This window comes from Eublepharis macularius, chromosome 3 (assembly GCF_028583425.1).
Source record: "Eublepharis macularius isolate TG4126 chromosome 3, MPM_Emac_v1.0, whole genome shotgun sequence".
NCBI lineage: Eukaryota > Metazoa > Chordata > Lepidosauria > Squamata > Eublepharidae > Eublepharis > Eublepharis macularius.
The window spans coordinates 2,015,381-2,032,612 of record NC_072792.1 but is presented as its reverse complement, the minus strand read 5'-3'; the positions used below and the strand labels follow the sequence as shown (position 1 = coordinate 2,032,612).

The window sequence follows — 17,232 nt, the reverse complement described above, 5'->3', positions numbered from 1 at the left end:
AACAACTGCCTGTACACACACACACACCCTCTTGTGTGGCCCTGCCTTATGGAGTGCGCCTACTCTCCCGAGCTTCCATAAACTATGTAAAACTTATTTATTCAGGAGGGCTTTTTTACACAGGTAAGACAGCTACACTATAAAGAAATGTTTTAGAAATATGTTTTGGTAAAGGGATGTGGAATGTAGACAACGTTACTGTGTACTATCTAGAGGAGTTAGCCATGTTAGTCTGTAATAGCAAAACAGTAGAGTCCAGTAGCACCTTTAAGACTAACCAACTTTATTGTAGCATAAGCTTTTGAGAAGCACAGCCCTCTTCTCTCTTTGACAAAGAGAGCTGTAGTTCTCGAAAGGTTATGGACTCTTTACTATTTTGCAACTACAGACTAACATGGCTAACTCCTCTGGATATAGCACTATGTTCATAGTGTTGTCATGAGAGCCAGTTTGGTGTAGTGGTTAAGAGCGTGGTTCTCTAATCTGGAGAGCCGGGTTTGATTCCCCACTCCTCCACTCGAAGCCAGCTGGGTGACCTTGGGCTAGTCACAGCTCTCACAGAGCTCTCTCTCAGCCCCACCTACCTCACAGGGTGTTTTGTTGTGGGGACAATAATGACATACTTTGTAAACTGTTCTGAGTGGGCCTGAAGGGCGGTATATAAATCGAATGTGGTGATGATGATGATATTTGTAGGGCTCGTCTGCAAAACGGTTTGTCCCTGTACCAGTGGGCCAAAGAGCCTCTTGCATTCTTTGAGTGGTGGCAATTAACACAACCTGCCTTCCGCCTCTGCTGCTGGCCTCTTGATAAATATATCGCCAGGAAAGCTACAGGTAGGAGTCTGAAGGAATTAGGGGACAGTTTCTCCTCTCTCCTTGAGGCATGCACAGGGGGGCTCTCTCTCTCTTGGGGTGGGCGGAGAGGATCTGCACATCTGTTTCTTTGCTGCAATCTTCCGGAGTTGCTCCAGAGCGCACAGCCCCACCAGACTGGGATTAAACGGAGAGTGGCGCCACTGTGCCAATCCTGCCCATTTCATGGACAGCTTCTCCAAATCTGCTCCCTGCCACTGAAGCTTGCGGGCAAGGGAAGGGAAAGGCCTAGAAGGGCCGTGGCGTGACTGGTGGGTGCTGCTGGTTCTGGCAAGCTAGCCATGGTGATGCTAGTTGCCGGTGCAAGCGTAACGCACCACTGAGATATACCAAGAAGAACGTCAGAGAGACAAGGAATGACTTGCATGGGGAAAGCAAAGCTTTAAACTGCTTTTGGAACTGCAGCTTTTCCTTGCATACACCGAGGGTCAAGAGACAAATAACAAGCCTGTACCTTCCTTCCGTGGCTCCCTAGCACCTTCTGCTTTTGAAATCTATCACACGCTGAAAGGAAAATAAAAACCCCAAGTCCAAGTTATTGGATTATTTATTTTCATTTATAGTCTGCTTTTCCCACTGGGACTCAAAATGGATTACAGTAGAGTTACACAGTCAAAGCCAATTATAAAATATGGGAGCAATAACATTTAAGAAATTTTGATGGCACGTAACACACAGGAATCTAATAGCAAAGATTTCTAGTAAAAACAAAACTATTCAGTCAATAAGCAAGCGGATTACAAACGACGTTAACATCAAAGATACTTAATAAAACTACAAAATGTAATGGGATGGGACTGAAGAAATGGAGGAAAAAACACCCTGTCCCTCCTGACTTGATATGCTGCATCACAGCTCCACTTTCCCAACAAGAACGTTATCCTGAACAATTCGATTTGCACATTTTATGAAATGACAGAAGCGGGGGGGGGGGGGGGCTTCCTATACAAGTCATAAAACTTCTGTTTAAGACACAGTCCAAATAGCTATCAGTTTGTTACATATACAATTCTTTGCTATAAATGTATGCCCATTATCAACTATTTGATATTTAAATTACAATTAATCATTTATTAATTAAAATAATTATCTAAAGAAGTGAGTCACAGCACCATCAAGGACCTCGCCCCACGCGGCAGTTCAATTGAGTGCATAATTAAACTGGTTTGCAAACTTTTCGTGTTTCCTTTGGTCTATTCGATTCATTGCTTTCGCCACTCGTTTCATTGCGGTTCTGCAAGAAAAAGCAAGACAAGATGAAAATAAGAGCGCTAAACTAATGTATCATGCAAACATGGGCTACATTTATGAATATGCTAGCAAAAATAATGAAGTGCAGTATGATTAATTACTAATCAAGCCTCAAACATTGCACTGATGATGAAGCAGAACTAATTCATTATGTTAACTAAATTAGCTACAGCAATACAAACAGTTTTAATTTAGAAATAGGCTCATTAGCAGAAATAAACAAATGGTGGTGTTCCAGCATAACGACCAAGCACTCCCTACACTTTATTCCTCCATTCATTGTAGACAATTACTTACAGAAATTTTAAACATTGCTGCACAAAATGCACGGAACACGAACCTCTAGAGGGCAATGTTGGCAGGGTTTTGCTCATCAATACATTGTTTGAACTTGGTGAACTGAAAACATTTTACGCATTAAAAGGGCATGAGCCACAGCAATAAAAGCAAGCTGGAGCTGAAGGTGTGTAACAATTTCCACCTGAGATAGGAAAAGAAAAATGTAATGGCACCCTAACACCAAGGAAGAAGCCCATCAGAGGTTGCTGGGGGGGGGGGGGCAGAAATCACTTGGCACACCCACCTAAGCATTCGTGCCTTCCTACATCCCTGTAGCCACGTAACGCCCAGCACGTGATCATTCGCAGAAACAGGAAAAAATTCTAAAAAAAAAAGAAGCAGCTTACAAGAGCTGTTTCTGTTGAAAGATCATCCGGCTGCCACACTCTTCGCCACAAAGAGTTCAAGGAGACAAAGGGTGTGTGTGTGTTTTCCATCAATTAATTAAAAAACCCCTCTCCCATAACCACACACACTTCCCACAGAGGCCTGAAACAGAGATGTCCGATACACCTCCAGCGTGTCTGCCATGTGTTATGAATGTCTTGCTGCAGTGTGTAGTGTACCTCTGAGAACATGCAGAGGGAACCTGTTTTGCTCATCCTTTCCCTCCTCCTCCCCTCTCTCCTGGCTCAGCGTGCCAAAATCCTAATGGCCTTTCTTCCCCATTGGGGGGCGGAGACCTCGCCCTATAATTAACCTTGCTTTGCTGTCTTGCGTCACTTCAGCCAATGATCCTATCTGACCATCTTGATACTGGTGTTCTTCTTTAATAAAGTAACTTTAACTCATACACCTGAGTGATGCAGTGAAGTGCTTGGGGGAAACTCCTGAAAAGACCTGGCATTTTGGGTGAAGTCCCAAAGTACCCCTGGAACCAGAGTCCTGAACTTCATTACTTGTGCCTTGCCAGACAAGGTGGACAAGGGATCTCATGAGATGCCAGAGGGACTACCATCCAGCCCCGTGCAACTGCAGGGTGCCGGAAGCGAAGTGCCAAAAGGATTAGGGGCACGCCCCAAGTCGGGAGCCAACTACCGGAACTGGCTGACTGCCCCCCCCCTGGGAACGGGCACCCGTGAGGCCCAACAGCCACAGAAGCCAAGGAGAGAGCGAGGCAAAGGGGCAAGCTGTTCAAACTGAGTGTGAGCAACCCCACTACCGTGCCAAAGGAGGCACAGCACACCCCAGGAGACGACGAGCTGGGAGGAGCTGACGCTGGCTTGACAAAAGAGGAAGAGCCTGAAGAGCTGGATAAGCCCGAGGCCCCCCCAAGTTGTTACCAAGGAGATGTGTGCCCTCTGGGGGGAGATAGATGACATTAAAGGAGGACTGGGAGAACTACTGGATGGCTTCCAGGAGACAATGCAAATCTTGCCTCAACCCGGGCCACCTGCAGGGCCCCCTCCGGACAGTGGTGTGCTGGGTCCGGTCCCAGGACTGCAAGATGAGCCGGTGGTGCCTGCACCTCAGTCACAGGGGTGGCACAAGCTCGACACCCAGTTTGAGAGGGATCCCGAGTAACTAGGTTTCTTCCTAATCCAGGCAATGGAGTTTTTCCGAGAGTGGGGCCCTACCTTCCCCAATGAAGCTGGCCGAGTGAGTTACTTGGGCTCACGGTTGGGGGGCCTGGAAGCAAACTGGTACGTGACCCTGTATGAGGCCTGCACCCTAGAACTATGGAGCTTGGAGGCGTTCATCCGGGCGTTAGGAGAGCAGTTTGAAGACCCACTCAAGGAGGAGAGGGCAAGGACCAAGCTGATATGGATGCAGCAGGGCAACCGTCCCGTGTGAGAATACGCCGCTGAATTCCAACAGTACGCCGCCAAAGTGAGGGACTGGGCTGAGGGAGTAAAGATCGAATTCTTCCGGGTGGGCCTGAACCCAGACTTGGTGGCCAAGGCGTTGGTGCAAGACAACACCCAGACCCTGCTGGGACGGATTCAACTTGCCTGCGAGATCGAGAATCAGGACTAGGTGGTCAAGCTACTACGGATGCAGCACCAAGTGGGTCAGTGCAGACCCCCCTCAGATGCCAGGGTGCGAGAGAGGAAGCACTCCAGAAATCACCTCTCGGCGGCTGAGCAGGCCCTCTGCCTTAAACGGAGCCTCTGCTTGCAGTGCAGGGGGTCAGGCCATTTTGCCGCCGACTGGCAAGGGCTGAGACTGGAAGCTCCAGAGAGGGAGCGAAAGGCTCAAAGGAACCTGGAGGAACCTTCAAAGGCCACTAAGAAGCTGCTGCAGCCGAGGAACGCAGCCGCCACCGGCTTGAAGTTGGAGGAGGAGTCAGAGTCATCCAGTGAAGACCCGTCCAGGCCTGAGGAAGACCAGAGGCTGCTGGCGGGAAATGAGGACGACCCGCTGTAAGGAGGCACCTCCAGCAGGTTGCGGAGAAATCAGCACCTAAAGAGGTGAGACCCAAAGGGGCTCTGTTCTATTTGCCGGTTACTCTAGTGAACCCTCGGAGGGGGGCACACATCAGAGTAAGAGCTCTAATGGACTTGGGGTGAACTAGAGACTTAATTGCCCCCGCGTTGGTGACGGGATTGGGGCTGGAGATGAGCAAACTCACCCATCCCATTGTGTTCAAACAAACGGATGGGTCTCGAATGAAGGGGAATCCTCCCAGCTATGAGACTGAACTTACCCCTCTGGGAATGGGGAGCCATTGAGAAGCCCGGACATTTATAGTTAGCGCAGCTACTAAATTTACCCTTGTGTTGGGAGTGCTCTGGCTGTGTGATCATGACCCATATGTACGCTGGACAGCCAATGAGCTGTGCTTCCCAGGGGAAGAGTGCCACACACTTGTGGAACCCGGAGTGGGGGAAAGCGGCCCCTCCCATCCCAGAAGCTGTGCTGCTGACCACAGAGGAGAGGGAGCAAATCCCCCCCTGAGTATCGGGACTTGAGCCAAGTGTTTGATGAAAAAGAAGCAGACGAGCTTCCCTCCCACAGGGCTACCGATTGTGCCATTGAACTGCCAAAAGGGAAGTTGTACTCTATGAGCCTGGGGGAGAGAGCTGAGCTACGGAAGTTCATTGACAAAAATCTGGCAAGAGGGTTTATTAGGCCCGCGAGCTCTCCCCACGCCACCCTGGTGCTATTCGGCAAGAAAAAGGATGGGGGGTTGTGGTTGTGCATGGACTATAGGGGGATCAATGCAGTCTTGATATCTCATGCCTACCCCCTCCACCTTATTAGAGACTTGTTGGGAGTGGTGGCTCAAGGGAAGATCTTTTCTAAGCTGGACTTGCGAGATGCTTATTTTCAAGTAAGAATCAAAGAGAAGGATGAATGGAAGACAGCATTCAACACCCCTTTGGGGCAGTATGAGTACTTGGTCATGCCTTTCAGGTTGCAAGGGGCTCGGGTTTTTTTAATCATTTAATTAATGAAGTCCTTTGCGTCACTTCAGCCAATGATCCTGTCTGACCATCTTGATACTGGTATTCTTCTTTAATAAAGTAACTTTAACTCATACACCTGAGTGATGCAGTAAAGTGCTTGGGGAAAATACCTGGCAAGACCTGACAAGAGAAATTGAAAAACCTTTTGTGAAAGACTTGAGAATTACGAGTAACATGTTTAACAGTTTCTTGATTGTGTATTTGATTACATCTGTCAATTTCTTTTGTTTGTTAAGAACTTAAGAAGAGCTGGAGCAGACCAGTAGTCCCATCTAGTCCAACATCTTATCTTGTCTTCTAGAGCAGCCAACCAGCTGCACTGATAGGCCAACAAACACGGTGGCATAGAGCTTGAGGCCTTTCCTTGATGTTAGCTCCTGGCACCGGGTTTCAGAGGCCAGGTGTGGTGTTGTACAAAGGCTCTGCCCAAGTGTTGCAGCAGCATGCTTGGCGGACCCTCCGACGGTGTTCCTGCATTAAACTCCTGAAGCTGACCTGCATTCCTGCAGTATTTGAAAATACTATTCTAACACCAGTGAATGAAAAGTCTTGTTTATTTTGTAATCCAGCAAAGTCGTTTATTTATCTATTCATACTCTGCTTTTCCTTATGGCTCAAGGAAGATTAGAAATTACAAAACATACAGAACATAACAAAAGATGCCATCAACGTAGACTCCATTAAAAGACTTGGCAAATAAAATGGCCTTTGCAGCACCTTCCTGAAAATGTCTAAAGATGGTGCTTCCCTCACCTCCCCCGGAAGCCCATTCCATGGAGTGGGAGCCACAGTGGGAAAGGCCTGGGCTGTAGCAGTCCTATCAGCCTCTGAACGTTACGATCTTCGAAGCCTGGATGGAAGAGATTCCCAGCAATGTGAACCTGCTCTGCAACAGTTTTAAGATTCATGAATAACAAAGAACCGAAATTCTTACCATGAGGTCCTATCGCAGTAAATCCTATCTGACTTCCCACTCCACCAAGCAAAGCATGAAGCCTTCCTCCAGCCTAGGGAGGCTTTCTACATGGGAACAAGAGCCACTGAAGTCGGAGGACGGCACCCCTAGGAGGATGGCTGGATCCACCCCATTCTGCTCCTTCTCAGGCCGATCCAGAACCTTTACAGATGCTTCACTTGAATCTTCAACTGATTTTAATGCCATCCATTGTTAATTATTACTCTTGAGGGAGACTCCAGACTGATCCCCCCCTTTTTTTGTGAACCACTTTTATTTAACATTCAGCCATTTCAATGCAGGGCAGGGGGACGTTACAACGTGGGTGCCAAAAATGACAGATGAACGAGCAGCTCTTGAGAACTCGCTGGGATGTAAACGTAGGAGGCGAAGTGGGGCCATAGAGGTGGCTGCATCCCCCTACAAAGGCACCCCCTCCTCAACAGCACCTCCCTCAAACGGCTTGTGGAAGTGTCCAGGGAGGGAGCAGCCATTGTCCTGGAACCGGGTGTGTGTGTGGGTGTCGCTAAATGCTTTTCAGACGCTCAAATGGAGGGATCTGTCCATGGGGCCTTGGGGAGGGTCGGGGAGAGGGGGGCACCGGGGCAGAAGCTCCATCATTGCAGGCTTCCCCCTTGCAGTGCCAAGACCAGATGAAGCACAGATCCACCCTGGATCTTGTAGTCAGCTGAGGTTTTCTCGTCATTCATCTGCTTGCCACTGTAGACCAGCTGCTGCTGTTGGGGAGGGATGCCTTCTTTTTCTTTCACCTGCTCCTTTATTCTTTCCACCTTGTCTGTGGGTTCCACGTCAATCTCGATCTCTTTTCCAGTGAGTGTCTTCACTTCGATCAGCCTTGTGACCACCTCCGGACTGATCCCCTTTGAGAGCCTGTCCTCTTGCATCCCCCGTTCGGAACACGGCTGCACCCTCTCCTCCTGGCAAAGGAACGTATTCTGGAGGAGTCCCATGGGAAACCGTGTCTGCTCCACACCAGTTTTGCTGGGGTCAAGAGGTCCACCTAGACAGATGCTCTGACCTCCTGGATCAAGGATACAATCTATCCTGTCCTTTTAAACAAACATGTGGCGACTCTCCGCAGAGGCTCTGCCACTGGCTGCTGACATCTTGTTCAAGGAAGGTGTTCCCAAGGAGGTGCATAATAAAAGCATGGAAGAACTGGAAGGAGGCCATCCACTTCCCTCTGGGCATCGGTAACTATGTCAGTCTTTGTCAGCAGTCAGAGGAATCGCAGTCCACTGAGGGCCTCTTAAGTAGGTTACGGATGGCTTCAAGGAGCTTGATCTCTCAACAGCTCTGATGGAATGTTCATCTTCGGACAAAGTCAGTGTGGTGTAGTGGTTAAGGTGTCAGACTAGGACCTGGGAGATGCAGGTTTGAATCCCCGCTCTACCATGGAAGCTTGCTGGGCGTCCTTGAGCCAGCCACACACACGCAGCCTAACCTAAATCACAGGTTTGTTACGAGGATAAAATGGGTGAAACAAGTAGGATGCAAGCCACTTTGTGTCCCCACTGAGAAAAAAAGGCAAGGTATAAGTGAAGTAAATAAATAAATAATAAAAACTCTCTATCTGCAGCCATAGCATCCAGCAGCAGAGCTAGAGGCAACCTGTGGCTGCACCAGTGGGAAGTGGACAGGCGTTCACGGTCCCAGTTGGCGAGTACCCAGTTCTCAGGTTCCAGGTTGCTTAGAGAACTGCTGGAAGCGGCACTGGTAGAAACCAGGAAAAGGCCCTTCTTGCTGTCACAATGGCCATTTCAGACCTCTAGGCAAGCAGGCAGGTCTAAGGCATATAGCTGGCAACCATCAACAGCCTCTTCACTTCCCAGTGTAAGTGCGTAAATAACCACAATAGGAGGTCAGACTGGAAGCCTTCCTTCCTGCTCCCAGTAACAGACGGTCCCTTCGGATGCACAGGTGAGGGAGAAGGCAGCGAGCAGCACAGCCTTGACCGATGCACCTGCTACTGGCATCTTAAGTTTCTCCGCTGCCTCTGAAGGAAGAGAATGCAGCTTATTAGCCAGCCTGTTTATCACCTCAGGGCAGAAGCTGTCTGGCAATTTTGAATCCCGGTGTGGTTGCCACCTGCACCACTCACTCTGAAGAAAGACAAATATTTTCTGATGGAGTCTGCAACTCAGGCAGATGCTCAGCTGGTGAAGAATCTGAAGATTTTTAAAATTCGAACCAAGACGGTGAGGGAAGCACTTATGGACCGGGAGAAGAAGAATGAGATGATTAAGACAGGAAGCCAAGGTAGGAATTGCTTACAGCAGACCCTCAACAGGACGAGAAAGTACTTCTGACAGGGAAGTATGGAGGGAGAAGTCCCTATGGAGGGAAAGGGTCCTGGGTAGCGGGAGAGCAAAGGGTTGAAGAAGGGGTTCTAGCAGAGGAGTCTTGGTGGCGGGGCGGGGCGGGGGGGGGAGTCCATAGCGAATCTCGGGGCAGATACTTGCCAAGGCAGGAGGAGCAGGAGATCGAGCCGAGCCTGAAGCCAATGCTTCTGTTTTACGTAAGTGTTGGGGGGCTGTGGTGATTGCGCCTTCTTTCTTCAGTTTGGGGAGGAAGAAGGGTGAGCGCCATACAGGGCAGGTCCTTCACCGCTGAAGGGGTTGGTGACTGGGATGTGCAAGCTGCTGAGGGAGTTGGTTCAGACATACCTCTGGACTAGCCTGTTTGGTGAAGGTCCGGTTGGGTCTACAGGAGCGGGCCTAAATGATAGCTCTAGCCCACCACGGTGTGATGCACCGAGACGACAATGGAACGACTACCGTCCACCGAGCCAGCCACTTCAGAAGGCCTTGGGTATATTTTATTTTTGTAGTCCCAGCAACTTCCGTCTCTAACCACTCGTCTGAAGGCAGAGAATATTTATCCGAGGTTGATTTTAAGCAGAACACTTATAACAGATACGCTTATTAGCCAGAGTGTCTCTTTAAGGAAAACTCTGTGGGCAGGAGCAGCAGGCAGCCATGTGGTCATGGCTTGGGAGCTGGAATGCTATTTAATTGGCAGAGAAAAGTGAGTCTTTAGCACAACACACTGGCCTTGACACTTCCGTGTAGCTTTTACATTAGCACCACTGGCTTGTGAGAGACTGTAAATGAAATGAGATCCCACTCTGATGATCTGTGTGCAATTTCACTTAACTTTATTGGCAGACTAGAGCCTGGGTTTATCACCTGTACATTTCAAGTAATTTGGGGCTGTTATATAAAGCCAAGGTTATCATCTTGTTTTGTGCTGCAAACTATGAAACCTATTAAATTATGACAGATTGGATTCCCACGCCTAGCACTAACACACATTCAAAATCATTAGCACAAAGCACAGTAAACTAAAACAACTTCGAAAATTTATTTTCTAAAGCTGATGTGAAATTCCGCTTATTAGAACTTTATGGCTTATTGACTCTTCAAAATAAGAACAGATAATAAGAGATTGCCATGGACAATGTTCTGTGAGAAGAAAACCAACAGGCGTTTTCATTACTCGTAATGACCATTACACCTAGACAAGGAAAGGAACACAATTTTTAAACAAAGAACATCCCTCAAAGTAGCCTGTTCAGCATCTGAGGTTATTCTTGCACTAATATTTGTGTCAACAGAAGGAATTTCGGTTCTTGGTTTAGTAACGTTCCCCCTCTCCCACTTGTTCTGATCATAACCTAGGCCAGTCTACACGTTCTGGTGTCCACATGGGGAGTAGTTTCAACCAGCCTGCCTAAGCCAGTTGCCACCGTGCTTGCAATATACAGACAGCTGTACCAGGCGCATCACTGCCACTGCGGCAACAGCTTCCATGCTCTAACTCTGCATCCATGGCGGTGGCGACATGCATTTCCCTGTACAACGGAGACCATCCATTTCTGCAGCTACTCCGTGCAGAAGGCTGTTGAGCAGATCAAGCACTGATGGAAGGTGCCGAAGCAGTTATCCACTGGCAACTAATGTGTGGGACTGTTCCCAGATCTACCAAGCTGGTAGAAAACGGACACATTTAAACCACATCCTACCAATTTATTTATGTAGATTCTGATATGCTTAAGTATCTGCTTGGGTAATGGATTTACTTGCATGACCTCATGTCTTCCTCGACGAAGCCAGTGCCGGGCAATTTATGCTTGGGGAGGTAACCCAACTAAGCCTTTGGCAAGTGACTCTGAGATTACGCTTCTCTCGCAATTAGACACATTACGTCTAACACAGTCCAACCTTTCCTGGCTAGCGGTGAAGAGAAGGCACGGGGACGGGGCACAGCTTTGCCGGGGAGAGCCCTGGAGTGAAGGGTTCTGTGTTTTAACTCCCACATACCACACACGCATCCATGACTACATTTGTCTTCATGATTCTTACTTAAGTGGCAGGCACAGAATAAACATTCCTCAGCACAAACCAGCTACAACTTCACAGCGGACTACTGCTTACGCCTTGAGGTCAGAGCTCTCAACTCTCGGCGCCCAAGGCCAAGCGGGCAGCGACTCTCAAGCGCAGCCAGATTTTCAGAAGGGTTCTACCCACAGGCTATACCCGACCAGAGCTTTTGTTTTGTAAATGGTGAGCACTGGGCCTTTGAAGTAGACAGCTCCCTACAACTCAGTGTAACAGGATGAGTTCCTGGTTGCAGCTCATGGATTGGAACCACTGCATGGGAGGAGGAGGAACTCCCGCTGTGCAGTTTCCAGTTGCTCAAACCCCCCAGGGACTTGGGAGGGGGAGCGTTATTTGCTCTGTCAGGAGCCAGCCTGTGCACCGAACGTATCCCCTGGCTCCCAGCAGGGAAGAAGGCAGGAATTCCTCCCACTCTTGACCTGAACGGGGGCCCTGATGTGCGTTTACCCATGAGTGGGCACCAGGAACTCATGCATTTCGCAGCATCTAGCTAGCCTTGGCGCTTAGGAGAGGAGAGATCTGGCAAGCCAGGTGCACTCTTGGCTACTCCCCAGACCTGAGTGTCAAACAACGAGGCTGGGCCATGAACATCCCCAAGCCCTTCACGTGCTCGGCAGACGCCAGTTCCCCTCCAGCCACTACGATTTGTTCCAGTCTCTCCAAATCAGCTGGGAAGACCAGCCTCACACCTGCCTGGTCCGGATGCAGCTTGTTCCGCCTGACCACGTCCTTGAAGCGTTCCTTCGGAACTGAGGTGGATGCCTGTGGAGGCTGAGATCACCCGCATACTGCACTCACCCAACCCTCACTTGCCTGGTGGCCTCGTCTACCCCGTGGCCCTCCACAGGCCAAACGCCTCCCAGCTGATGCTGCTCCTCCAGCAGAAGCTCTTCGTGTTCAGACAGGAGAGACTGAAACCATGGAAGGGCTGCTCTCCTAGTGCCCTATATTTGATAATCTTCTTCAGGCTTTTAAAAGTGCTTTACGTACTCTTGTTTTTTGCATTCTGTCTTCTTGATGCAGTTTAGAGAGCTGGTCTGTGCATAACTTACCACTCTCGCTCATATCAGCACCGTAGAAACCCATTCTTCATACAACCTTAAGCAGCAGAAATAATGGATCAGGAGTTTTCTTTCACAGTAATGACAGCTTTCCTATCCCTTGTGAGCCACCTAACCACTCTGCCACCCCGCTGGCCAGTGAGTGATGCCCAAGTGGCATCTACATATGCTACTCCTCAGGATCTCCCGGTGAAACAAGCAGTTATTGTTTCATGCAACACACAGGCCCTCCTTCAATTGGGCTTGCATACAAATTTAAAGCTAAATCTAAAGAACATGCATCGCTTGGCTTTTTGTCGGGAAGGGGGAGACAAATCCCACTTCTTACTCCCCGCCCCCCAGACAAAGGGAGCCAACTCGAAGACACCGAGAAGCAAGCGAGGAGCTGAGCTCTTCAATGCCTTGCTTCTGCCAGGAGGGATGCCAGCGATCTGCCTTCTGTTCGAAGCTGATGCACGTTTTCAGCATAGCCCTGCCTGAGCAAATGGGTGGAATAATCCTCCCGATGACACCTTCCTCCATTGCTGGAGAAATACAAGGGAAGATTTTGCAGCTAGATAATCTGTCAGGGAAAGGAGGTCAAAGTGGGTGAGGGGGGCTGAAGACACAACTGCAGAGGAAAGGGGGGGGGGAGACACCTAAAGATGACAGTGCAAGTACAAACGACACGTCCAGGGAGCGGAAGGAGGGCTGCATGGACAGGCACACCTATTCGATTGATTGACTGGATTAATTTATATTCCACCCTCCCCACGATTGGGCTCAGAGCAGATAAAGACAAAAGTTAAAACTACAATAAAAACATAAATACAGACAATTCAATTCAATAAAACATCACACAAAATGGCAGCTAAACTTCCTTGACCCCAACCAACACACCCCACGAGGTGGTGGAGATAACCAGAGAAGGCGATAGACTAACTGGTGGGAACCAGAGCAGGGGGCTGCATTACCCCCCCCCCCACACACACACAGGAGACTGGCCAGGAGGCTCATCTCTGCCCCAGCATCAGCCGCATGCCTGGTGGAACATCTCTGTCGAGCAGGCCTGGTGGAAGGATGCTACATCACACCAGGCCCAGGGCTCAGCAGACAGAGAGTTCCACCAGGCTGGCACCGGGACAGAAAAGGCCCTGGTTCTACCCAATGCCAGGCGAGCCTCCCTGGGCCAGGGACCACCAGCAACTGTTTATGAGCTGATGGAAACACCCTCCAGGGCACATAGGGGGAGAGGCTGTCCCACAGTTATGCTGGTCCCAGTCCACTTAGGGTTTTATAGGTTAAAACGAAAACCTTGAACCTGATCCGGAATCTGAGGAGGAGAGCTGCTCCTCAGTGAACAGAGTGACATGGAAGCAGCTGATCAAGGGAAGGCAGAACTGCTCAGCTCCTATTTTACCTCTGTCAGAGAACAGTGTGTAGCCTAGCAAACGCAGCCTGAATGTTGTGGGGATGGGACTGTAGCACAGAACTGGCAGGGAGCTGGTCAGGAAAAATCTGGCCACCCTAAATAAATCCAAGGCTTCTGGGCAGGCAAAGTGCAGCCAATAAAGGAACCTGCTGATGTAGCCCCAGATCCTTTCTTCTCCCATGTCTGGTCCCCTCCCATGGGATCAAATAAACGCCACGAAGCCAAAGATGAGTAAACCTTGTCCTGATCTTCAAAAATGGGACAAAGGAGGATCTGAGAAATGTCAGACCAGCCCGTGCGACTTGGATACCAGGGAAGACGCTACAGCAGACTCCAAAGCACCCCGTAAGCATCAAGAAAACTGTGCAGTAATTAGCAGAAGCCAGGCTGGATTTGTTAAGAATAATTCTTGCTAGACTGATCTTATACATATTTGAGGCTTTTGGCCTACTGACTTTGGGAATGCAGCAAATATACCTTGGTTTTAGCAAAGCATTTGACAAGGCCCTCTATAATATTCCGGTTAGCAGACTGATTCAATGCAGGCCAGATCACAGAACCATCAGACAGATTCATGTTTATTTATTTTATTTATTTAACTTATAATCCACTCTTCCAGCAAGAGGGCTTAAAGCAGATAACATTTTAGTTTGAATCTACATTAAAATTACCATTTAAAACCATAAAAACTCCTAATTCAGCAGCTCATATTCCCCATTTCTAAAATATTTCTATGAGAGAGTGGTGAGGGACAGCAATGGTCCAGCAGATGGAAAAGAGGGGTTATATTCCCCCTCCCTGGATGGCTGGCCAGGAGGCTCATCCGTAACTCAGCCTCAACCATAAGCCTGGCGGGACATCTTTGTCTTACAGGCCCAGCGAAAAGATAACAAACGTTGTTGAGCCTCGGCCTCAACAGACAGACAGTTCCACCAGGTTGGTGCCAGGACCGAAAAGGCCCCGACTCTGGGTTCAGGTCAGGCGAGCCTCCCTGAGGCCAGGGACCACCAGCAGGTTTTTATCATATGATCAAAGCCCTCCAGGGCACATATGGGGAGAGTCGGTCCCACAGGTATGCTGCTCCCAGTCTGTTAAGGCTTTGTAGGTTAAAACCAACACTCTGAACCTGATCCGGAACTCCACGGGGAGCCAGTGTAGCTGCCGTAGAACTGGAGTTATATGCGCCCTCTACGGAATATCCGTAAGGACGCACGTGGCAGCATTCTGGACCCATTGTAATTTCCGGATCAGGCCCAAGGGAAGCCCCGTGTAGAGCGAATTACAGTAGTCCAGTCTGGAGGTGACCATTGCCTGGATCACTGTCATTAGGTCCTGGGTCGAAAGGGTAGGGGCCAAGCTGCCTGATCGTCCACAGGTAGAAAAAGGCAGGTCTGGCAACTGCTGTGATCTGGGCCTCCATTGATAAGGAGGCATTCAGAATTACCCCCCAACTCCTAACTGTCTGTAGGGGCATAAGTAACACTCCACCAATGGTTGGAAGTTGGATCCTGGAACCCAACGATCAACGATCCAAGTACAGGACCCCCGTCTTCGTGGGATTCAATTTCAATCAACTCTGTTTCAACCATTCAAACACAGCCTCCAGAGCTCTAGCCAAGGCACCTGGGGCAGAGTCGGGCTGGCCATCCATCAACAGATACAACTGGGTGTCATCTGCATAGTGGTGACAACCCAGTCTGAAATTTCACACCAACTGGGAAGGGGCACATATAGATGTTAAACAACATTGGGGAGAGTATCGCCACCTGAGGGATGCCACATACCAACGAGCGTCGCAATGATAACTTCTCCCCCAGCGCCACCTTCCATCCCCAACTGTGGAGAAAAGAGGCAAGCCACTGCGAGGCAGTCCCTGGCATTCCCACATCGGCGACACAGTGAATCAACAGATTGTAGTCAACTGTATCAAATGCTGCTGTAAGATCCAATAGCACCAGCAGCACCAATCCACCTTGATCCAGATGTCTATGAAGATGGTCTGTGAGGGGGAACAGCACTATCTCCGTCCCAGAGGCTGGCTGGGAACTGGACTGGAATGAGTCCAGGACAGAGGAATCCTTCAGGAAAACCTGCAGCTGTTCCGCCACCATCCGCTCAATCACTTTGCCCAGAAACGGGAGGTTCAAAACTGGGCAGTAACTGGCTGGGTCGGTGGGGTCCAAAGATTTTTTTCCAGGAGAAGTCTCAGCATGGATTCCTTAAATACTCCAGGAAAATTCCCAGCGCTTAAGGACAAGTTGACAATGGCTTCCAATGTGGCCCACAGCCCATCCATGCTGGCTTTCACCAGCCAAGACAGGCAGGGGTCCAGAGGGCACGTGGTGGGTCTCACCAGCTGCAGAGTCCTCCTGTCAACTCATCCCGTGAGAGTGGACTGAAGTAAACTAACACTGGCCCAGAAGACGGCCAAGGGGCTTTCAGTTTGCGTACTGTATCAACTGTGGCAAGCAGGTTGCAGCACAGAGACAAGATTTTACCTGCAAAATAGCTCCCCAAAGCCTCACAGCGAATTCCCAAATTAATAATTTGTGGTCTCCCTGTGCCAGGGAGACCAGAGACTGAATCACCTGAAATAATTTTGCCACGCATGAGCTTGTGGATGCAATGGAAACAGCATAGAAATCCTTCTTTGTTGCCTTCACAGCCATCTCATAGGCTTTCATAAACGTCCTACAAGATGTTCTTGCCTATTCGTCGCAATGCTGCACCACACTCGCTCAAGCCGTATCAGCTCCTTCATCCATCATAGCTCCTCTGTGTACCAAGGGGTTCATCTGGTATGGGGCGGAGATGGTGACGGGGGCCGGTTTCATCGATGGCTTCCGACAGACAGGCATGCCAGCCTTCCACCAGCTCATCTAACGAACCGCCAGGGGGCGTCGGATCCCACAAGCATTCTGGAACCCACTTGGATCCATTAGTCTATGTGGGCGAGCATTGCTCGCCATTGCTTCAATTTCATACAGATCCGCTTGAATCCCCATCCCAAAGATCAACTCTAGTGTGTGGCCTCTGCAACCCTGGTCTTCTTCGTTGGAGATCTCCCATCTACTTACTAACCAAGGCCAACCCTGCCTAGCTTCTGAGTTCTGAGAAGATCAGGCTCACCTGGACCATCCAGGTCAGGGAGTAACAAGCATCTTTAGAAGACAATAATAAAATTCAAAATGATCTTGATAGGTTGCAAAGATGGACTGAAACCAACAAAATGAAATTCAACAGGAACTAATGCAACTTTCTGCATTTAGGCAGAAAGAATCAAAGGCCCAAGTACGGGATGGGGGAATACCTGGCTTGGCAATAGTACGTGTGAAAAGGATCTCAAGAATGCAGCGGATCACATGCATCAGCAGAGCGATGTGACTGCAAGAAATTTCTGCAGTAGCTTGCATGAGATAAAAGTACGGTTCAGCTGATGTTTCCAAGCACTTATCAGAGAGAGACTCATATCAAGTGCATCACAATGATTCAGACTGGAATTTACTGCA

The 17,232-nt window shown here is 49.3% G+C and overlaps 1 protein-coding gene across 2 annotated transcripts in view; it reads right to left on the bottom strand.

Moving 5' to 3' along the window:
* Positions 1 to 1,404: 1,404 nt before the first annotated feature.
* UVSSA (UV stimulated scaffold protein A) overlaps positions 1,405 to 17,232 on the bottom strand; it is a 93,858-nt gene continuing 78,030 nt past the window's right edge. For both annotated transcript variants that reach the window (XM_054974735.1, XM_054974736.1), the window contains one exon: positions 1,405 to 2,109. In XM_054974735.1, coding sequence (XP_054830710.1) covers positions 2,016 to 2,109 — 94 coding nt within the window. In that variant the 3' untranslated portion in view covers positions 1,405 to 2,015. The remainder of the gene's footprint in view (positions 2,110 to 17,232) is intronic.